This window comes from Pristiophorus japonicus, chromosome X (assembly GCF_044704955.1).
Source record: "Pristiophorus japonicus isolate sPriJap1 chromosome X, sPriJap1.hap1, whole genome shotgun sequence".
NCBI classification, from domain to species: domain Eukaryota; kingdom Metazoa; phylum Chordata; class Chondrichthyes; family Pristiophoridae; genus Pristiophorus; species Pristiophorus japonicus.
In genome coordinates this window covers 39,948,212-39,971,995 of record NC_092010.1, presented here as the reverse complement: position 1 = coordinate 39,971,995, position 23,784 = coordinate 39,948,212, and the positions used below count along the sequence as shown (strand labels likewise).

At 52.6% G+C, this 23,784-nt stretch overlaps 1 protein-coding gene across 1 annotated transcript in view; it reads left to right on the top strand.

The window, feature by feature from the left end:
- LOC139240910 (phosphatidylinositol 5-phosphate 4-kinase type-2 gamma-like) overlaps nucleotides 1-23,784 on the top strand; it is a 35,821-nt gene that overhangs the window by 10,089 nt on the left and 1,948 nt on the right. Inside the window, exons 4-9 of the mRNA XM_070869417.1 lie at nucleotides 4,472-4,621; nucleotides 8,884-9,030; nucleotides 14,997-15,035; nucleotides 16,069-16,182; nucleotides 20,844-21,087; nucleotides 21,821-21,924. Coding sequence (XP_070725518.1) covers nucleotides 4,472-4,621; nucleotides 8,884-9,030; nucleotides 14,997-15,035; nucleotides 16,069-16,182; nucleotides 20,844-21,087; nucleotides 21,821-21,924 — 798 coding nt within the window. The remainder of the gene's footprint in view (nucleotides 1-4,471; nucleotides 4,622-8,883; nucleotides 9,031-14,996; nucleotides 15,036-16,068; nucleotides 16,183-20,843; nucleotides 21,088-21,820; nucleotides 21,925-23,784) is intronic.

Below are 23,784 nucleotides of genomic sequence, written 5' to 3'. Positions count from 1 at the left end.
CAGATAGCTGCTTACATCAGGCCAACCTTTACCGTAAGCATCGATATCAGAAACCCAGCTTAAACCGTATTGATCGTGCCAGCTATTTTCGGGGCTGTTCAATAAGTGTTCCGCGATTTAAAAAAAAAAAAAAAAAAATTTTTTTTCGAAATCTCCGCTGATTTCGAGCCAAGTCAGATGTTCAATCAGCTGACTGCCGCTTGCCCGAAGTCTCTGTCGGTCGTTAACAATTAAGTGCAAGGCAATGCATCAAGCTCCACATGTCTTGTTTCTCTGATGTGGATGGAGCTTTTTTATCAGCTTCGCTACCTGCCCTGGGAGTGTTTGATGGGACAGTGTAGAGGGAGCTTTACTCTGTATCTAACCCCCTGTACCTGCCCTGGGAGTGTTTGATGGGACAGTGTAAGGGAGCTTTACTCTGTATCTAACCCCCTGTACCTGCCCTGGGAGTGTTTGATGGGGACAGTGTAGAGGGAGCTTTACTCTGTATCTAACCCCCTGTACCTGCCCTGGGAGTGTTTGATGGGACAGTGTAGAGGGAGCTTTACTCTATATCTAACCCCCTGTACCTGCCCTGGGAGTGTATGATGGGACAGTGTAGAGGGAGCTTTACTCTGTATCTAACCCCCTGTACCTGCCCTGGGAGTGTATGATGGGGCAGTGTAGAGGGAGCTTTACTCTGTATCTAACCCCGTGCTGTACCTGCCCTGGGAGTGTTTGATGGGACAGTGTAGAGGGAGCTTTACTCTGTATCTAACCCCCTGTACCTGCCCTGGGAGTGTTTGATGGGGCAGTGTAGAGGGAGCTTTACTCTGTATCTAACCCCGTGCTGTACCTGCCCTGGGAGTGTTTGATGGGACAGTGTAGAGGGAGCTTTACTCTGTATCTAACCCCCTGTACCTGCCCTGGGAGTGTTTGATGGGACAGTGTAGAGGGAGCTTTACTCTGTATCTAACCCCCTGTACCTGCCCTGGGAGTGTTTGATGGGACAGTGTAGAGGGAGCTTTACTCTGTATCTAACCCCATGCTGTACCTGCCCTGGGAGTGTTTGATGGGACAGTGTAGAGGGAGCTTTACTCTGTATCTAACCCCCTGTACCTGCCCTGGGAGTGTTTGATGGGACAGTGTAGAGGGAGCTTTACTCTGTATCTAACACCCTGTACCTGCCCTGGGAGTGTTTGATGGGACAGTGTAGAGGGAGATTTACTCTGTATCTAACCCCCTGTACCTGCCCTGGGCGTGTTTGATGGGACAGTGTAGAGGGAGCTTTACTCTGTATCTAACCCCCTGTACCTGCCCTGGGAGTGTTTGATGGGACAGTGCAGAGGGAACTTTACTCTGTATTTAAACCCTTGCTGTACCTGCCCTGGGAGTGTTTTATGGGACAGTGTAGAGGGAGCTTTACCCTGTATCTACCCCCCTGTACCTGCCCTGTGAGTGTTTGATGGGACAGTGTAGAGGGAGCTTTACTCTGTATCTAACCCTGTGCTGTACCTGCCCTGGGAGTGTTTGATGGAACAGTGTAGAGGGAGCTTTACTCTGTATCTAACCCTCTGTACCTGCCCTGGGAGTGTTTGATGGGACAGTGTAGAGGGAGCTTTACTCTGTATCTAATCCCCTGCACTTGCCCTGGGAGTGTTTGATGGGACAGTGTAGAGGGAGCTTTACTCTGTATCTAACCCCCTGTACCTGCCCTGGGAGTGTTTGATGGGACAGTGTAGAGGGAGCTTTACTCTGTATCTAACCCCCTGTATCTGCCCTGGGAGTGTTTGATGGGACAGTGTAGAGGGAGCTTTACTCTGTATCTAACCCCCTGTACCTGCCCTGGGAGTGTTTGATGGGACAGTGTAGGGGGAGCTTTACCCTGTATCTAACCCCCTGTACCTGCCCTGGGAGTGTTTGATGGGACAGTGTAGAGGGAGCTTTACTCTGTATCTAACCCCGTGCTGTACCTGCCCTGGGAGTGTTTGATGGGGACAGTGTAGAGGGAGCTTTACTCTGTATCTAACCCCATGCTGTACCTGCCCTGGGAGTGTTTGATGGGACAGTGTAGAGGGAGCTTTACTCTGTATCTAACCCCCTGTACCTGCCCTGGGAGTGTTTGATGGGACAGTGTAGAGGGAGCTTTACTCTGTACCTAACCCCCTGTACCTGCCCTGGGAGTGTTTGATGGGACAGTGTAGAGGGAGCTTTACTCTGTATCTAACCCCGTGCTGTACCTGCCCTGGGAGTGTTTGATGGGACAGTGTAGAGGGAGCTTTACTCTGTATCTAACCCCCTGTACCTGCCCTGGGAGTGTTTGATGGGACAGTGTAGAGGGAGCTTTACTCTGTATCTAACCCCGTGCTGTACCTGCCCTGGGAGTGTTTGATGGGGACAGTGTAGAGGGAGCTTTACTCTGTATCTAACCCCATGCTGTACCTGCCCTGGGAGTGTTTGATGGGACAGTGTAGAGGGAGCTTTACTCTGTATCTAACCCCCTGTACCTGCCCTGGGCGTGTTTGATGGGACAGTGTAGAGGGAGCTTTACTCTGTATCTAACCCCCTGTACCTGCCCTGGGAGTGTTTGATGGGACAGTGCAGAGGGAACTTTACTCTGTATTTAAACCCTTGCTGTACCTGCCCTGGGAGTGTTTTATGGGACAGTGTAGAGGGAGCTTTACCCTGTATCTACCCCCCTGTACCTGCCCTGTGAGTGTTTGATGGGACAGTGTAGAGGGAGCTTTACTCTGTATCTAACCCTGTGCTGTACCTGCCCTGGGAGTGTTTGATGGAACAGTGTAGAGGGAGCTTTACTCTGTATCTAACCCTCTGTACCTGCCCTGGGAGTGTTTGATGGGACAGTGTAGAGGGAGCTTTACTCTGTATCTAATCCCCTGCACTTGCCCTGGGAGTGTTTGATGGGACAGTGTAGAGGGAGCTTTACTCTGTATCTAACCCCCTGTACCTGCCCTGGGAGTGTTTGATGGGACAGTGTAGAGGGAGCTTTACTCTGTATCTAACCCCCTGTATCTGCCCTGGGAGTGTTTGATGGGACAGTGTAGAGGGAGCTTTACTCTGTATCTAACCCCCTGTACCTGCCCTGGGAGTGTTTGATGGGACAGTGTAGGGGGAGCTTTACCCTGTATCTAACCCCCTGTACCTGCCCTGGGAGTGTGTTTGATGGGACAGTGTAGAGGGAGCTTTACTCTGTATCTAACCCCCTGTACCTGCCCTGGGAGTGTTTGATGGGACAGTGTAGAGGGAGCTTTACTCTGTATCTAACCCCCTGTACCTGCCCTGGGAGTGTTTGATGGGACAGTGTAGAGGGAGCTTTACTCTGTATCTAACCCCCTGTACCTGCCCTGGGAGTGTTTGATGGGACAGTGTAGAGGGAGCTTTACTCTGTATCTAACCCCCTGTACCTGCCCTGGGAGTGTTTGATGGGACAGTGTAGAGGGAGCTTTACTCTGTATCTAACCCCCTGTACCTGCCCTGGGAGTGTTTGATGGGACAGTGTAGAGGGAGCTTTACTCTGTATCTAACCCCCTGTACCTGCCCTGGGAGTGTTTGATGGGACAGTGTAGAGGGAGCTTTACTCTGTATCTAACCCCCTGTATCTGCCCTGGGAGTGTTTGATGGGACAGTGTAGAGGGAGCTTTACTCTGTATCTAACCCCCTGTACCTGCCCTGGGAGTGTTTGATGGGACAGTGTAGGGGGAGCTTTACCCTGTATCTAACCCCCTGTACCTGCCCTGGGAGTGTGTTTGATGGGACAGTGTAGAGGGAGCTTTACTCTGTATCTAACCCCCTGTACCTGCCCTGGGAGTGTTTGATGGGACAGTGTAGAGGGAGCTTTACTCTGTATCTAACCCCCTGTACCTGCCCTGGGAGTGTTTGATGGGACAGTGTAGAGGGAGCTTTACTCTGTTTCTAACCCCCTGTACCTGCCCTGGGAGTGTTTGATGGGACAGTGTAGAGGGAGCTTTACTCTGTATCTAACCCCCTGTACCTGCCCTGGGAGTGTGTTTGATGGGACAGTGTAGAGGGAGCTTTACTCTGTATCTAACCCCCTGTACCTGCCCTGGGAGTGTTTGATGGGACAGTGTAGAGGGAGCTTTACTCTGTTTCTAACCCCCTGTACCTGCCCTGGGAGTGTTTGATGGGACAGTGTAGAGGGAGCTTTACTCTGTATCTAACCCCCTGTACCTGCCCTGGGAGTGTTTGATGGGACAGTGTAGAGGGAGCTTTACTCTGTATCTAACCCCGTGCTGTACCTGCCCTGGGAGTGTTTGATGGGGACAGTGTAGAGGGAGCTTTACTCTGTTTCTAACCCCCTGTACCTGCCCTGGGAGTGTTTGATGGGACAGTGTAGAGGGAGCTTTACTCTGTATCTAACCCCCTGTACCTGCCCTGGGAGTGTGTTTGATGACCGAGGTGGGCAGTGTTTGTGCACACCTCCCTTCATGCACACGTGTGACTTGTTCCGCAGATTTCTCTGACTCGAAGCGCCCCGTACAGCGAGAGCGAGGGACGCAATGCCATGCTCTTCCTCAGTAGCTACGACAAGAAGTACGTGATCAAGCAGATCTCCAGTGAGGATGTGGCTGATATGCACGGCTTCCTGTCAGACTACCACCAGGTGTGTGTCTGCTCTCCCTCGGCGGAGGGCCACCGCGGCGACTTCAGTCCGAACGCAACGCGGCTCGTAAATATCAGGCGGTCACTAATAAATCCAAGAAGGAATTCAGGAGGAACTTTTTTACTGGGAGAGGCTGAACAGGCTGGGATTCTCTTCTCTGGTGGGTAACCTCGTCGAGGTCTTTAAAATGATAGAAACCTAGAAATTTACAGGGCAGAAGGAGGCCATTCCGGCCCATCGTGTCCCCACCGGCCGACACAGAGCCACACGGCCCTCGGTCAGCAGCCCTGAAGGTTACACAAACCCATGAACAATGACGGAAAGGCAAAGAGCACCCAGCCCGACCAGTCCGCCCCACACAACTGCGACACCCCTTCTACTGAAACATTCTACACTCCACCCCAACCGGAGCCATGTGATCTCCTGGGAGAGGCAAAAACTAGATAAACACCCAGGCCGATTTATGGTGAATAAAATCTGGGAAAATTCCTCTCCGACCCATCCAGGCGATTGACACTAGTCCAGGAGATCACCCTGGCCGTATTCGATTCCCTGCAGTACTTATTGTATCTGCTCCGTCCATCAAAAGGTCATCCAGTCTAATCCCAATTACCAGCTCCAGGTCCGTAACCCTGCAGGTTACTGCACTTTAAGTGCCCATCGAATCATCTCTTAAAAGTGGTGAGGGTTTCTGCATCCACCACTCTTCCAGGCAGCGAGTTCCAGATCCCCATAACCCTCTGCGTAAAGAAGCCCCCCCTCAAATCCCCTCTAAACCTTCCACCAACCACCTTAAAACTATGTCCCCTCGTAATAGACCCCTCCACCAATGGAAATAGACCCTTACTATCCACTTTTTGAGGCCCCTCAATATTTTGTACACCTCGATGAGGTCTCCTCTCAACCTCCTCTGTTCCAATGAGAACAAACCCAGCCTATCCAATCTGTCCTCATAACTAAGATTCTCCATTCCAGGCAGCATCCTAGTAAGGGGTTAGGCGTAGAGAAGATGTTCCTACTTATTGTGGGGGGCCTTCAATCTAAGATAGTCACTCGTACATCCAGTGGAGAATTCAGGAGAAACTTCTTTACCCAGACAGTGGTGAGAATGTGGAACTCGCTGATGAGTAGTGGGGAAAATATTGGAATCAATCATTTGGAAAGAATCAGTCCAAGTCAGCATGGATTTATGAAAGGGAAATCATGCTTGACAAATCTTCTGGAATTTTTTGAGGATGTAACTAGCAGAGTGGACAAGGGAGAACCAGTGGATGTGGTGTATTTGGACTTTCAAAAGGCTTTTGACAAGGTTCCGCACAAGAGATTGGTGTGCAAAATTAAAGCACATGGTATTGGGGGTAATGTATTGACGTGGATAGAGAACTGGTTGGCAGACAGGAAGCAGAGAGTCGGGATAAACGGATCCTTTTCAGAATGGGAGGCAGTGACTGGTGGAGTGCCGCAGGGCTCAGTGCTGGGGCCCCAGCTCTTTACAATATACATTCATGATTTAGATGAAGGAATTGAGTGTAATATCTCCAAGTTTGCAGATGACACTAACTGGGTGGCGGTGTGAGCTGTGAGGAGGATGCTAAGAGGCTGCAGGGTGACTTGGACAGGTTTGGTGAGTGGGCAAATGCATGGCAGATGCAGTATAATGTGGATAAATGTGAGGTTATGCATTTAGGGGGCAAAAACACAAAGGCAGAATATTATCTGAATGGTGACAGATTAGGAAATCTCCTCTGCACCCTCTCCAGTGCAATCGCATCCTTCCTGTAATGTGGTGACCAGAACTGCACGCAGTACTCCAGCTGTGGCCCAACCAGTATTTTATACAGTTCAAGCATAACCCTCCCTGCTCTCGTATTCCATGCCTCAACTAATAACGGCAAGATTATGGCTAAAAGGATAGGCCAGGGTACTTTCTCAATGGTGATCAGCGAGAAACAGTGGCAGTCCAAAGAGAATTTGGGGTTCAGGTACATTGATCATTAAAATGTCAAGGACAGGTACTGGAAATAATCAAAAAGGCTAATGGGACGCTGGCCTTTATATCCAGGGGATGAGAATACAAGGGGGAGAGGTTATGCTGCACTGTACAAAGCTCTGGTTAGACCACACCTGGAGCACTGTGAGCAGTTCTGGGCTCCACACCTGAGGGAGGGTATATTGGGCTCGGCGGGAGTGCAGTGTGGGTTTACCAGAGTGTTACCCACACTCCAAGGGTTAAATTACGAGGGGAGATTACACAAACTGGGGTTGTGTTCCCCGGGATTTAGACGGTTAAGGGGTGATCTGATGGAAGTTTTCAGGATATTTTGGGGAACAGAGAGGGTAGAGAGAGAGAAACTGTTCCCGCTGGTTGGGGAGTCTGGGACTAGGGGCAGAGTCTGAAAATTAGAGCCAGACCTTTCAGGAGTGAAGTTGGGAAACATTTCTACACACAAAGGGTGGGAGAGGTTTGGGACTCTCTTCCACAAACGGGAATTGATGCTGGGTGTCAATTGTTAATTTTAAATCCGAGATTAATAGATTTCTGTTAATCAAAGGGTATTAAGGGATTCTGGGGCAAAGGCGGGTATATGGAGTTAAGTCACAGATCAGCCACGATCTCATTGAATGGTGGAACAGGCTCGCGGGGCTGAATGGCCTCCTCCTGTTCCTAATGTAACAGGCTCGAGGGGCTGAATGGTCTCCTCCTGTTCCTAATGTAACAGGCTCGAGGGGCTGAATGGCCTCCTCCTGTTCCTAATGTAACAGGCTCGAGGGGCTGAATGGCCTCCTCCTGTTCCTAATGTAACAGGCTCGAGGGGCTGAATGGCCTCCTCCTGTTCCTAATGTAACAGGCTCGAGGGGCTGAATGGCCACCTCCTGTTCCTAATGTAACAGGCTCGAGGGGCTGAATGGCCTCCTCCTGTTCCTAATGTAACAGGCTCGAGGGGCTGAATGGCCTCCTCCTGTTCCTAATGTAACAGGTTCGAGGGGCTGAATGGGCCTCCTCCTGTTCCTAATGTAACAGGTTCGAGGGGCTGAATGGGCCTCCTCCTGTTCCTAATGTAACAGGCTCGAGGGGCTGAATGGCCTCCTCCTGTTCCTAATGTAACAGGCTCGAGGGGCTGAATGGGCCTCCTCCTGTTCCTAATGTAACAGGCTCGAGGGGCTGAATGGCCTCCTCCTGTTCCTAATGTAACAGACTCGAGGGGCTGAACGGCCTCCTCCTGTTCCTAATGTAACAGGCTCGAGGGGCTGAATGGCCTCCTCCTGTTCCTAATGTAACAGGCTTGAGGGGCTGAATGGCCTCCTCCTGTTCCTAATGTAACAGGCTCGAGGGGCTGAACGGCCTCCTCCTGTTCCTAATGTAACAGGCTCGAGGGACTGAACGGCCTCCTCCTGTTCCTAATGTAACAGACTCGAGGGGCTGAACGGCCTCCTCCTGTTCCTAATGTAACAGGTTCGAGGGACTGAATGGCCTCCTCCTGTTCCTAATGTAACAGGCTCGAGGGGCTGAATGGCCCCCTCCTGTTCCTAATGTAACAGGCTCGAGGGGCTGAATGGCCTCCTCCTGTTCCTAATGTAACAGGCTCGAGGGGCTGAATGGCCTCCTCCTGTTCCTAATGTAACAGGTTCGAGGGGCTGAATGGGCCTCCTCCTGTTCCTAATGTAACAGGCTCGAGGGGCTGAATGGGCCTCCTCCTGTTCCTAATGTAACAGGCTCGAGGGGCTGAATGGCCTCCTCCGGTTCCTAATGTAACAGGCTCGAAGGGCTGAATGGCCTCCTCCTGTTCCTAATGTAACAGGTTCGAGGGGCTGAATGGGCCTCCTCCTGTTCCTAATGTAACAGGCTCGAGGGGCTGAATGGGCCTCCTCCTGTTCCTAATGTAACAGGTTCGAGGGGCTGAACGGCCTCCTCCTGTTCCTAATGTAACAGGCTCGAGGGGCTGAACGGCCTCCTCCTGTTCCTAATGTAACAGGCTCGAGGAGCTGAATGGCCTCCTGTCCCTAATGTAACAGACTCGAGGGGCTGAACAGCCTCCTCCTGTTCCTAATGTAACAGACTCGAGGGGCTGAATGGCCTCCTCCTGTTCCTAATGTAACAGGCTCGAGGGGCTGAATGGCCTCCTCCTGTTCCTAATGTAACAGGCTCGAGGTGCTGAACGGCCTCCTCCTGTTCCTAATGTAACAGGCTCGAGGGGCTGAACGGCCTCCTCCTGTTCCAACTGCGTTCATGTTTGTATATTTTCTGCCCCCTCTTTCTGCAGCACATCGTAAACTGCCACGGTAACATGGTGTTACCGCAGTTCCTGGCAATGTACCGGCTGAGTGTTGACGGTGAGGATACGTATACACTCGTAATGCGTAATGTCTTCAGCCACAAGCTCACCGTTCACAGGAAGTACGACTTAAAGGTAAGCAGCTGTGTGATTTGCCCCACGCATTTTTCAAAATAAAAATGTATGCCTGTCATACATGGTCAGGACTGTTACGCTATTAGAATTGGGACCAGGAGTAGGCCATACTATGACCAGATTATCTGCTCATTATGTTTGTGGGAGCTTGCTTGTGCACAAATTGGTTTCCCGCGTTACCGCATGTGACTACGTACCAAAGTACTTCATTGACTGTAAAGCGTCCGGGGGTTGTGAAAGGCGCTATAGAAATGCAAGTCTGTCCTCCTTTATACGGCCTGCTCTACCGTTGACCCCCTCCTTGGCGGAGGGGCCAACAACCAGGGGGCATAGATTGAAAGTAATTGGGGGGGGGGGGGGTTTAGAGGGGATTTGAGGGGAAATGTCTTCACCCAGAGGGTGGTGGGGGTCTGGGGGGGAACTCACGGCCTGAAAGGGTGGTAGAGGCAGAAACCCTCACCACATTTGGATGTGCGCCTGAAGTGCTGTAACCTGCAGGGCTACGGACCCAGAGCTGGAAAGTGGGATTGGGCTGGGTAGCTCTTTGTCGGCCGGCACGGGGACTATTATGTCTATAAGCACTCTAGTAATGACTCCACGAGGTAAGGTACTTGAACTGTGGTGACCTTAGTCCATTTATTACAACTCCTGAGTGAGGGTACAGCACGGTGAACCCCCTTTTATACCTGGTTACCTGTCGTGTACAGGTGACCCCTAGGTCTTCATCAGTTGCACCCTCTGGTAGTACAAGCAGTGTATACAGTGTGAAGGTACATCCAATAGTCTTATGTCGCTGTACATTGAGTGTACAGGGAGTATACTTATGTTATACATACACAACAGACACGATGGGCCGAAATGGCCTCCTTCCGTGCTGTAAACTTCTATAAGATCATGGCTAAACTTCTATAAGATCATGGCTGAACTTCGACCTCAACCCCATCTTCCCGCCCTATCCCCATATCCCTTAGTATCCAAAAATCTACCGATCTCAGCCTTGAATATACCCGACGACTGAGCCTCCACAGCCCTCTGGGGCAGAGAATTCCAAAGATTCACCACCACCCTCTGAGTGAAGAAATTCCTCCTCATCTCAGTCCTAAATGGCCGAGCCCTTATCCTGAGACTGTGTGACCCCTGGTTCTCGACTCCCCCATGAGTTCCACCTTCTCGCCAATCTCTGGGTAAAGCTGTTGCTCCTGAGTTCCCCATTGGATTTATTAGTGGCTGTCTTATAATCATGGCCCGAAGTGTACACCTTCTCTACGTATAACCTAGCGAGCCCCAGTCAACCTTCACTTTTCTAGAGAAAAGAGACCCGGCCTGTTAAGTTTTTCCTGATGGTTATCACCCTCTCAATTCAGGCATCATTCTTAATATTTTTTGTAGTGCCTCTCTATCCTCTTTATAATATGGCGACCAGAACTGTGCACGGTGCTCCCAGTGTGGTCTAACCCAGGTATATGGAGACCAGAACTGTGCACGGTGCTCCCAGTGTGGTCTAACCCAGGTATATGGAGACCAGAACTGTGCACGGTGCTCCCAGTGTGGTCTAACCCAGGTATATGGAGACCAGAACTGTGCACGGTGCTCCAAGTGTGGTCTAACCCAGGTATATGGAGACCAGAACTGTGCACGGTGCTCCAAGTGTGGTCTAACCCATGTATATGGAGACCAGAACTGTGCACGGTGCTCCAAGTGTGGTCTAACGCAGGTATATGGAGACCAGAACTGTGCACAGTGCTCCCAGTGTGGTCTAACCCAGGTATATGGAGACCAGAACTGTGCATGGTGCTCCAAGTGTGGTCTAACCCAGGTATATGGAGACCAGAACTGTGCACGGTGCTCCAAGTGTGGTCTAACCCAGGTATATGGAGACCAGAACTGTGCACGGAGCTCCAAGTGTGGTCTAACCCGGGTATATGGAGACCAGAACTGTGCACAGTGTTCCAACTGGCTTGTTGGAATGTTTGAACATGATTTTTAAAAAGTCAATCAATCCCATCATTTCTCACTGAGAAAATGTGTGGTATTGTTGTGAGATCGGAGAGTGTTCTCGGAGTTGGTCGGAGAATGGGGACCAGGTTGCAAGGGGGTAGAGGTTATGCTGCAGCTGTACAAAGCCCTGGTTAGCCCACACCTGGAGCACTGTGAGCAGTTCTGCGCACCACACCTTAGGGAGGGTATATTGGTCTTGGAGGGAGTGCAGCGTGGGTTTACCAGACAAAGAGGGAGTTTAATCTTGTCTCTATGTATGAAGAACAGTTCCAGGGAGCAGGATAAACATTTGACCTAGGCGCTTGCTGTACCATAAACAAAGCTCGTTGCACAGAGGCAAAGATTATAAGCTGCAGTCACGTGCAGGCGAGGTATTGTGCATGCACAAGCCAAGGTTATATTCTGGTGGTAAGAATAGAACCTCAAGTATCTGGAGCGATGCAGCTGGGCGGAAAGGAGGGAGCAGCTCACTCCAGGACTAGTGATCTCTGACATCCGAGCACTCTTGGAGATAGTCGGATAGTGGGCCAGGTTGTATGGAGGGAGAGGGGATCTCATTCATAAAGTTCTGACGGGACTGGACAGGTTGGATGCAGGAAGAATGTTCCCGATGTTGGGGAAGTCCAGAACCAGGGGACACAGTCTAAGGATAAGGGGTAAGCCATTTAGGACCCAGATGAGGAGAAACTTCTTCACCCAGAGAATTGTGAACCTGTGGAATTCTCTACCACAGAAAGTTGTTGGGGCCAGTTCGTTGGGATATATTCAAAAGGGAGTTTGATGTGACCCTTACGGCTAAAGGGATCAAGGGTTATGGAGAGAAAGCAGGAATGGGGTACTGAGGGAATGATCAGCCATGATCATATTGAATGGTGGTGCAGGCTCGAAGGGCCGAATGGCCTACTCCTGCACCTATTTTCTATGTCATGCTTTATTTGTACAAAGCCCTAGTTCGGCCACACCTAAAGTACCATGAACAGTCCTGGGTACCACATCACACCGATTCCTGGGATGGCAGGACTGCCGTATGAGGAGAGATTGGGTCGACTGGGCCTGTATTCACTGGAGTTTAGAAGAATGAGAGGGGACCTGATTGAAAGGCATAAAATTCTGACGAGGTTGAACAGACTGGATGCGGGGAGGATGTTCCCCCGGGGCTGGGAAGTCCAGAACAAGGTCTCACACAGTCTCAGGATACGGGGGAGGAAATTTAGGACCGAGATGAGGAGAAATGTTTTCACTCAGAGGGTGGTGAGCCTGTGGAATTCTCTACCACGGAAGGCTGTGGAGGCCAAGTCACTGAATATATTTACGAGGGAGACAGATAGATTTCTAGACACAAAAGGCATCAAGGGGTATGGGGAGAAAGCGGGAATATGGTGTTGAGATAGAGGATCAGCCATGATATTGAATGGTGGTGCAGGCTCGAGGGGCCGAATGGCCAACTCCTGCTCCTATTTTCTATGTTTCGATGATATCAGCCTTGGAGGGAGTGTAACGTAGGTTTTCCAGAATGATACCTGGACTCCAAGGGTTGAATTATGAGAGAGAATTGCACGTGTATTTATATAGCGCCTTTAACGTAGTGAAATGTCCCAAGGCGCTTCACAGGAGTATTATGCGATTTCAAAAAAAAATTTGACATCGAGCCGCATAAGTAGAAATTAGGGCAGGTGACCAAAAGCTTGGTCAAAGAGGTAGGTTTTAAGGAGCGTCTTAAACGAGGAGAGAGAGGTAGAGAGGCGGAGAGGTTTAGGGAGGGAGTTCCAGAGCTTGGGGCCCAGGCAACAGAAGGCACGGCCACCGATGGTGGAGCGATTATAATCAGGGATGGTCAGGAGGGCAGAATTAGAGGAGGGCAGGGGTTGAATGGCCTCCTCCTGTTCCCATGATCCTATGTGTTATTCACAAGTTATTTACTATAACTGGAAAGCCAAATCAGTCACTAATAAAGCTGGTTATTGTATAAAACCACTCAAGCGTCAGTCACAAGTGGGGTTATTGTCATCTGACCTGTACAGTAGACACCTCAAGTCGCTGGAGAAATACCACCAACGATGTCTCCAGCAAGATCCTGCAAATCCCCCGGGAGGACAGACGCACCAACGTTAGCGTCCTCAACCAGGCCAACATCCCCAGCATCGAAGCACTGACCACATTCGACCAGCTCCGTTGGGCAGGGCCACATTGTCCGCATGTCCCCCAGACACGAGACTCCCCAAAGCAAGCGCTCTACTCGGAACTCCTTCACGGGCAAACGAGCCAAAGGTGGGCAGAGGAAACGTTACAAGGGACCACCCTCAAAGCCTCTCTGATATAAAGTGCAACATCCCCACCGACACCTGGGAGTCCCTGGCCCAAAGACCAGTCCGCCCTAAGTGGAGGAAGTGCATTCGGGAGGGCGCTGAGCACCTCGAGTCTCGTCGCCGAGAGCGTGCAGAAACCAAGCGCAGGCAGCGGAAGGAGCGTGCGGCAAACCAGTCCCACCCTCCCCTTCCCTCAACGTCTGTCTGTCCCACCTGTGACAGGGACTGTGGTTCCTGTATTGGACTGTTCAGCCACCTAAGGACTCGTGTTTAGAGTGGAAGCAAGTCTTCCTCGATTCCGAGGGACTGCCTGTGATGATGATGATGTCGTCTGACTAACATTCCCTTTGTTGCGATGATGCCAACTATAAACCTGGGTGTCCTTGTACACGAATCACTGAAAGTTAACCTGCAGGTACAGCAAGTGATTAGAGCAAATGGTATGTTGGCCTTTATTACAGGAGGGTTTGAGTATAAGAGTAAAGATGTCTTACTGCAGTTATACAGGGCCCTGGTGAGACCACACCTGGAGTATTGTGTACAGTTTTGGTCTCCTTACCTAAGGAAGGATATACTTGCCATAGAGGGAGTGCAGCGAAGGTTCACCAGACTGATTCCTGGGATGGGGGCATTGCCCTATGAGGAGAGATTGAGCAGACTGGGCCGATATTCTCTAGAGTTTAGAAGAATGAGAGGTGATCTCATTGAAACATACAAAATTCTTACAGGGCTTGTCAGGGTAGATGCAGGGAGGGTGTTTCCCCCGGGCTGGGGAGTCTAGAACCAGGGGTCACACAGTCTGAGGATAAGGGGTCGGCCATTTAGGACTGAGATGAGGAGGAATTTCTTCACTCAGAGGGGGGTGAATCTTTGGAATTCTCTGCCCCAGAGGGCTGTGGAGGCTCAGTCGTTGAGTATATTCAAGGCTGAGATCGATAGAGTTTTGGATTCTAAGGGAATCGAGGGATCGGGCGGGAAAGTGGAGTTGAGGTAGAAGCTCAACCATGATATTGAATGGCGGAGCAGGCTCGAGGGGCTGAACGGCCTCCTCCTGTTCCTAATGTAACAGGCTTGAGGGGCTGAATGGCCTCCTGTTCCTAATGTAACAGGCTCGAGGGGCTGAACGGCCTCCTCCTGTTCCTAATGTAACAGGCTCGAGGGGCTGAATGGCCTCCTCCTGTTCCTAATGTAACAGCCTCGAGGGGCTGAATGGCCTCCTCCTGTTCCTAATGTAACAGGCTCGAGGTGCTGAATGGCCTCCTGTTCCTAATGTAACAGGCTCGAGGGGCTGAATGGCCTCCTCCTGTTCCTAATGTAACAGGCTCGAGGGGCTGAACGGCCTCCTCCTGTTCCTAATGTAACAGGCTCGAGGGGCTGAACGGCCTCCTCCTGTTCCTAATGTAACAGGCTCGAGGGGCTGAATGGCCTCCTCCTGTTCCTAATGTAACAGTCTCGAGGGGCTGAATGGCCTCCTCCTGTTCCTAATGTAACAGGCTCGAGGGGTTGAATGACCCCCTCCTGTTCCTAATGTAACAGGCTCGAGGGGCTGAATGACCCCCTCCTGTTCCTAATGTAACAGGCTCGAGGGGCTGAACGGCCTCCTCTTGTTCCTATTTCTTATGTTCATGTTGATGAATGACGGCCGTTCCTATTATTTTTCAGGGGTCTCTAGTTTCACGTGAAGCAAGTGACAAAGAAAAGGTAAACAAACGTGTGTGTGTGTGATTACGCAGCCGCGACAAAAGGCTTTGAACTTGTACAGCGCCCATCACTCTGGCCGCCCCCCTGTAGAACGTTGGCCATTGCATTTCCTCCACGGAGCCTCTAAGTGACCCGATGTTGTTACATTGTAAAGGGAATGGGGGCCACCTTTGCCTCAGTGGGTAGTGCTCTCGCACTGAGTCAGGTGGTCATGGGTTTAAGCCCCTACTCCAGGGACTTGAGCCCCATAATCCAGGCCGAGGGAGTGCTGCACTGTCGGAGGGGCAGTACTGAGGGAGCACCGCACTGTCGGAGGGGCGGTACTGAGGGAGCGCCGCACTGTCGGAGGGGCAGTGCTGAGGGAGCGCCGCACTGTCGGAGGGTCAGTACTGAGGGAGCGCCGCACTGTCGGAGGGTCAGTACTGAGGGAGCGCCGCACTGTCGGAGGGGCAGTACTGAGGGAGTGCCGCACTGTCGGAGGGGCAGTACTGAGGGAGCGTCGCACTGTCGGAGGGGCAGTACTGAGGGAGCGCCGCACTGTCGGAGGGGCAGTGCTGAGGGAGCGCCGCACTGTCGGAGGGGCAGTACTGAGGGAGAGCCGCACTGTCGGAGGGGCAGTACTGAGGGAGCGCCGCACTGTCGGAGGGGCGGTACTGAGGGAGCGCCGCACTGTCGGAGGGGCAGTACTGAGGGAGCACTGCACTGTCGGAGGTGCTGTCTTTTGGATGAGGCATTAAATCGAGGCCACTATTTTGAAGAAGAGCAGGGGGAGTTCTCCCCGGTGTCCTGGGGCCAATACTTATCCCTCGACCAACATCACTAAAGCAGATTATATGGGTCATTATCACATTGCTGTGTGTGGGAGCTTGCTGTGCACAAATTGGCGTTTCCCACAATACAACAGTGACTGCACTTCAGGAAGTACTTCATTGGTTGTAAAGCGCTTTGGGAATGACCTGAGGTCGCGAAAGGAGCTGTATAAATGCAAGCAATTTTGATTTTGTTCCTAATGCCCTCTCTTTGGTTGCTTCAGGTGAAGGAATTGCCCACATTGAAGGACATGGACTTCTTAAACATGAATCAGAAAGTTTACGTGAACGCAGAGCAGAAGAAAATGTTCATGGATAAGCTGAGGCGAGACGTAGAGGTGAGGTCTGTTGGGTCAGCCGTTTAACCTTTAAACAGATTGATAAAGCCAGATTATCGACAAAACATTAGTCTTAAACTACAACTGATAAGCTCATAATAAAGGATGAAACTGAGTACTGTGAGCAATAAGTAAGTGAGACCTTAGCTCCTTTAATTAGACTCCAGAGTGTTGGTATCGTGGGTGGCCTGCTTATATACGGTGCTCCCAAGGGATGCTGGGATCCCTTGGCGCTCCAACAGGTAGGCCCTCTGGTGGTCAGGTGTGATACAGGTTACAAGGGGTTAAAGACATAACATCACTCCCTCGTAAAGTCAACAGTGCACTTATTTACAGGGTGAGACGATCTGGGGCTTTTCGCTCCCTTGTCGATCGTCTCGGTACAAATGCGGGTGTGGGTGAGTTGGTCGGTTCTTCACTGGGCTGCTGGGCAGCCGGGCTGGTGAGTTCGGCCTCGTGGTCAGCCATGATGTCGGTTGCCAGTTGTGTGTGTGTGTGTGTTGGAGGGTCAAAGTTGGTGGTGTCTTCTTGGGGTTGTTCGTAGTGAACCACAATTTGATTTGGTCCAAATGTTTTCTGCGCGTTAGTCCATTGGCCAATTTGACCTGAAACACCCTACTCCCCTCTTTGGCTGTGACCGTGCCACTGAGCCATTTGGGACCATGTCCATGATTGAGCACAAACACAGGGTCGTTGACCTCAATATCGCGTGACAAATTTGCGCGGTCATTGTACGCACTTTGTTGATGTCGCCTGCCCTCCACGTGATCATGGAGATCAGGGTGGACAAGAGAGAGCCTTGTTTTGAGCGCCCTTTTCATGAGCAGCTCGGCTGGGGGAACCCTGGTGGGTGAGTAGGGTCTGGTGCGGTTAGCTGAGCAGCACTCGGGACAGACAGGTCTGCAGGGAGCCTTCCGACACACGTTTCAAGCTTTGCTTGATGGTCTGAGCTGCCCGTTCTGCCTGGCCGTTGGATGCGGGCTTGAAAGGGGCAGATGTGACGTGCTTGATCCCATTGCGGGTCATGAATTCCTTGAATTCAGCACTGGTGAAGCACGGCCCATTGTCGCTGGTTAGGACATCAGGCCAGGCCGTGTGTGACAAACATGGCTCGTAGGCTTTCAATAGTGGCCGTGGATGTGCTTACAGACATTATCGCACATTTTGAGTAAGCATCCATGACAACCAAGAACATTTTGCCTAGAAATGGACCCGCAAAGTCCACGTGGATCCTCGACCACAGTTTGGAGGGCCACAACCACAAACTTAGCCTCTCTGGGTGCATTGCTCAGCTGAGAGCAAGTGTTGCACTGGGCGCACGCATGACTCTAAATCTGAGTCAATGCCGGGCCACCACACGTGGGATCTGGCTGTGGCTTTCATCATTACAATGTCAGGGTGGGTGCTGTGCAGTTCACAAATGAACCTATCTCTGCCTTTCTTGGGCAAGACCGCGCGATTACCCCACAACAGACAGTCCGCCTGCAGGGACTTTCCGTCTTTGCGTCTGTGGAACGGCTTAATCGCCTCCTGCATCTCCGCTGGGACACTGGACCAGCTCCCATGGAGGACACAGTTTTTTACCAAGGGACAGTAAAGGATCCTGGCTGGTCCAGGTCCTGATCAGGCGGGCTGTAACGGGGGACTTTCCGTTTTTGAATGCATGCATTACCGTGAGCAAGTCCGCTGGCTGTGCCATTTCCACCCCGGTGTTGGGCAATGGGAGCAGACTGAGAGCATCAGCGCAGTTCTCTCTGCCCGGCCTGTGACGGATTACATTGTTGTATGCCGACAGCGTGAGCGCCCATCTTTGGATGCGGGCAGAGGCATCGGTATTAATCCCTTTGCTCTCCGAGAATAGCGATATGAGCGGCTTGTGGTCAGTTTCGAGCTCAAACTTGAGGCCAAACAAGTACTGGTGCATTTTTTTCACCCCGTAAACGCACGCCAGAGTCTCTTTTTCAATCAATGCTGGAGGCCCTTTCGGCCTTGGACAAACTCCTGGACGCATAAGCGACCGGTTGCAAAATCCCCTATTTGTAACACACACCCGGCCCTGTATGACGACGCGTCGCAAGCTAGCACTAATCGTTTACATGGGTTATACAGGACAAGCAGTTTGTTTAAACACAACAGATTTCTGGCTTTCTTAAAGGCAGCCTCTTGTGACTTCCCCCATACCCAGTCGTCTCCCTTGCGCAGTAGCACATGTAGGGGTTCTAACAGGGTGCTTAACCCGGGTAGAAAATTACCGAAATAGTTGAGCCCCTGGAACGACCGCAGCTCCGTCATGTTCTGTGGTCTCGGCCGGTTCTTGATGGCCTCCGTCGGTGGGTCTGATGTCGTCTGCCGCGATTCTTCTTCCCAAGAACTCGACCCCCGGCGCCAGGAAAACACGCTTCGAGCATTTCAAGCCCCACACGATCCAACCGACTAAGAACCTCTTCCAGATTCTTCAAGCGCTCAGTGGTGTCCCGACCTGTGACCAGTATGTCGTCCTGGTAAACCACGGTGCGAGGAACCGACTTTAGCAAGCTCTCCGTGTTCCGTTGGAAGATTGCCGCGGCCGGCCGAATCCCGAACGGGCACCTGTCATCGATGAACAGACCTCTGTGCGTGTTGATGCAGGTAAGGCCTTTCGAAGACTCCTCCAGCTCCTGCGTCATGTAGGCCGAGGTCAGGTCCAGCTTGGTGAACGTCTTCCCTCCAGCCAGGGTTGCAAATAGGTCGTCTGCCTTGGGTAGTGGGTACTGGTCCTGCAGCGAAAAACGGTTAATCGTTACTTTATAGTCCCCACAAATCCTGACCGTGTCGTCCTCTTTAAGTACCGGGACAATCGGACTGGCCCACTCGTTGAATTTCACCGGCGAGATGATGCATTCTCGCTGCAGCCTGTCCAGCTCAATTTCCACTTTCTCACGCATCATGTACAGTACCGCCCGAGCCTTGTGGTGGATGGGTCGTGTACCGGGAACCAAATGGATCTGCACTTTCGCCCCCGAGAAGCTTCCAATGCCTGGCTCGAACAACGATGGGAATCTGCTCAGAACCTGGGCACATGAGGCGTCGCCGACGGAGGAAAGCGCGCGGATATCGTCCCAGTTCCAGCGGATTTTTCCCAGCCAGCTTCTGCCAAACAGTGTAGGGGCCATCCCCTGGCACAATCCACAGTGGGAGTTTGTGCACTGCTCCGTCATAGGAGACTTTGACTTCTGCACTGCCAGTGACAGGGATCAGTTACTTGGTGTAAGTTCTCAGCTTGGTGTGAATGGGGCTGAGCTTGGGTCTGTGTGCCTTGTTGCCCCACAGCCTGTTGAAGGCCTTTTTGCTCATTATGGACTGACTCTCCCCCGTGTCCAGTTCCATGGAGACTGGAAATCCGTTCAGTTCAACTTTCAACATTACTGGTGGACATTTCGTGGTGAAGGTGTGTACCCCGTACACTTCTGCCTCCTCGGTTCGGGTCTCCAATTCAGCCTGATCCACATTGGATCGATCTTCCTCTGCAACGTGGTGGTTTGCAGGGTTTGCAGCTCGCCTGCACATTCGCTGGAGGTGTCCCTTTGTTCTGCAACCGTTGCAGGCATAGTGTTTGAAGCGACATTGATGGGGCCGATGATCACCTCCACAGCGCCAACGGGGTGTTAACTGCCTCACATTAACGATTGATGGCAGACTCTGGGTCATCTGAGGTCGTACAGTAGCTGGCGTGTACGTTCTGCCATGTATATTCCTGCTCGGAAACAACGTTCCTTTGTGCACTGGCCGAAACCTCTTTACTCTGCGAAATTTATTTGGTGTTGTCGCTGGTGAACATAACTGCCTGGGCTTTCGTTATGGCTTTACTCAGATTCAGAGTTTCAACAGTCAACAGTTTGCGAAGGATTGCCTCATGGCCAATGCCCAGCACAAACAAGTCTCTGAGCATTTGTTCTAGGAATCCCTCAACTTCGCAATGTCCTGCGAGAGGCGCCTTAGTTCGGCGACATAGCTCGCCACTTCCTGGCCCTCCGACCGTTGACGGGTGTAGAACCGATATCTCGCCATCAAAACGCTTTCCTCCAGGATTTAGGTGCTCCCGGACCAGCGCGTGCAATTCTTCGTAGGATTTTGTTGTTGGTTTTACCGGAGCTAGGAGATTCTTCATGAGGCCAGAGGTTGTTGCCCCACAGACGGTGAGGAGGATCGCCCCTCGTTTGGCGGCGTTCTCGTCCCCCTCCAAGCTCGTTGACCACAAAGTATTGGTCGAGTCTCTGCTCGAAGGTCTCCCGATCGTCCCCTTCTGAGAACTTCTCCAGGATGATAACTGTTCTTTGCATTTTCGCGCGGTTGTTCGTCACCTCGTCGCAAATTGTTAAGCTCGTGATAAAAGATGAAACTGAGTACTGTGAGCAATGAGCAAGTGTGACCTTGGAGTCCCAAGGGATCCCAGCAGCTCTTGGGAGCACGGTATATAAGCAGGCCTCCTACTTTCCACAAACTCCAGCCCCGCTGCCCTGTATCCTCACTCGCACCGAGTCCCGCTCTCCCTACACTGGTTCGCAGTCCGGCAACGCCATAAAGAACCGGCACAGATACGATGGGCCGAATGGCCTCCTTCACCGGCTGTACGGTTCCATGCACTCTCTAAAGCACTTGTTTTTGTTGCCGTCTGGCTATAGTTCCTCACACGGTTGAAGATCATGGACTACAGCCTGCTGCTGGGCATCCACGATATGCAGAGGGCAGACGACGAGGATGAGGAGAACATGGCCAGCGACAAGGGGGAGAACGGTACCTCCATCAACATGCTGGGCCCCCTGTACGGGCAGTCGCCAGACAGGCTGAGCAGTTACATCAGCAAGACATCCGGGCTCGGGGAGTACGATCCCTTCGCTGACGTGTACGCCATCTGCAGCTCCGACAGTAAGCGCATTGCGTGACCCCGGGGATAAGGGGGGAGCCAGCGTTTACCCGAACCGCAGATTCTCTGGTCGTTCACCAAATGCAGCTCTGGTGGCACCAATTCTCTCTCGCTCCCTCCCTCGCGCGCCCCGTCTCTCTCTCTCTCTCGCTCCCTCCCTCGCGCGCCCCGTCTCTCTCTCTCTCTCTCTCGCTCCCTCCCTCGCGCGCCCCGTCTCCCTCCCTCGCGCGCCCCGTCTCTCTCTCTCTCGCTCCCTCCCTCGCGCGCCCCGTCTCTCTCTCTCTCTCTCTCTCTCGCTCCCTCCCTCGCGCGCCCCGTCTCCCTCCCTCGCGCGCCCCATCTCTCTCTCTCTCGCTCTCTCGCTCTCTCCCTCGCTCGCCCCGTCTCTCTCTCTCTCTCGCTCCCTCCCTCGCGCTCCCCGTCTCTCTCTCTCTCGCTCCCTCCCTCGCGCGCCCCGTCTCTCTCTCTCTCGCTCCCTCCCTCGCGCGCCCCGTCTCTCTCTCTCTCTCGCTCCCTCCCTCGCGCTCCCCGTCTCTCTCTCTCTCTCGCTCCCTCCCTCGCGCTCCCCGTCTCTCTCTCTCTCTCGCTCCCTCCCTCGCGCGCCCCGTCTCTCTCTCTCTCTCTCCTTCCCTCGCGTGCCCCGTCTCTCTCTCTCGCTCCCTCCCTCGCGCGCCCGGTCTCTCGCTCGCTTGCGCTCGCCCTCCCTATAAACCCCTCTCTTTCTCTCTCCTGCAGGTGCTCCCCGTAAGGAGGTTTACTTCATGGGGCTGATCGATATTCTCACTCAGTACGACACAAAGAAAAAAGCTGCTCACGCAGCCAAGACAGTCAAACACGGGGTAAGTTTATTTAACTGACCAGGGCAGGTTGTATCCACTAGGCTTGTATTCCCTCGAGTGCAGAAGATGAAGGAGTGATCTAATCAAGGTGTTTAAGATGATTAAAGGGTTCAGTAGAGTTGTGGAAATCTGGAATTGTCTCCCCTAAAAAGCTGTTGATGCTGGAGTAACTTTCAAAACTGCGATCTATGGGTATTAAGGGTTATGGAACCAAGGTGGGTTGATGGAAAGGGGTGAGATACAGGCTCGAGGGGGACTGAACGGCCTCCTCCTGTTCCTAATGTAACAGGCTCGAGGGGGACTGAACGGCCCCCTCCTGTTCCTAATGTAACAGGCGATTATCAAACAGATTTTGACACCGAGCCATGTGAGATATTAGGACAGGTGACCAAAAGCTTGGTCAAAAGGGGTTTTTAATGAGTGCCTTGGAGGAGAGAGAGGCGGAGAGGTTTAGGGAGGGAGTTCCAGAGCTTGGGGCCCAGGAAACAGAAGGCACAGCCACCGATGGTGGAGCGATTATAATCAGGGATGGTCAGGAGGGCAGAATTAGAGGAGTGCAGATATCTCGGGGGGTTGTGGGGCTGGAGGAGGTTACAGAGATAGGGAGGGGTGTAGGGGCTGGAGGAGGTTACAGAGATCGGGAGGGGTGTAGGGACTGGAGGAGGTTACAGAGATAGGGAGGGATTAAGGGGCTGGAGGAGGTTACAGAGATAGAGAGGGGTGTAGGGCCTGGAGGAGGTTACAGAGATAGGGAGGGGTGTAGGGGGCTAGAGAAGGTTTCAGAGACAGGGAAGGGGTGTAGGGGCTGGAGGAGGTTACAGAGATAGGGAGGGGTGTAGGGGCTGGAGGGGGTTACAGAGATAGGGAGGGGTGTAGGGGCTGGAGGAGGTTACAGAGATAGGGAGGAGTGTAGGGGCTGGAGGAGGTTACAGAGATAGGGAGGGGTGTAGGGGCTGGAGGAGGTTACAGAGATAGGGAGGGGTGTAGGGGCTGGAGGAGGTTACAGAGATGGGAAGGGGTGTAGGGGCTGGAGGAGGTTACAGAGATAGGGAGGGGTGTAGGGGCTGGAGGAGGTTACAGAGATAGGGAGGGGTGTAGGGGCTGGAGGAGGTTACAGAGATAGGGAGGGGAGTAGGGGCTGCAGGAGGTTACAGAGATAGGGAGGGGTGTAGGGGCTGGAGGAGGTTACAGAGATAGGGAGAGGTGTAGGGGCTGGAGGAGGTTACAGAGATAGGGAGGAGTGTAGGGGCTGGAGGAGGTTACAGAGATAGGGAGGGGTGTAGGGGCTGGAGGAGGTTACAGAGATAGGGAGGAGTGTAGGGGCTGGAGGAGGTTACAGAGATAGGGAGGGGTGTAGGGGCTGGAGGAGGTTACAGAGATAGGGAGGGGTGTAGGGGCTGGAGGAGGTTACAGAGATGGGAAGGGGTGTAGGGGCTGGAGGAGGTTACAGAGATAGGGAGGGGTGTAGGGGCTGGAGGAGGTTACAGAGATAGGGAGGGGTGTAGGGGCTGGAGGAGGTTACAGAGATAGGGAGGGGAGTAGGGGCTGCAGGAGGTTACAGAGATAGGGAGGGGTGTAGGGGCTGGAGGGGGTGACAGAGATCGGGAGGGGTGTAGGGGCTGGAGGAGGTTACAGAGATGGGAAGGGGTGTAGGGGCTGGAGGAGGTTACAGAGATAGGGAGGGGTGTAGGGGCTGGAGGAGGTTACAGAGATAGGGAGGGGTGTAGGGGCTGGAGGAGGTTACAGAGATAGGGAGGGGAGTAGGGGCTGCAGGAGGTTACAGAGATAGGGAGGGGTGTAGGGGCTGGAGGGGGTGACAGAGATCGGGAGGGGTGTAGGGGCTGGAGGAGGTTACAGAGA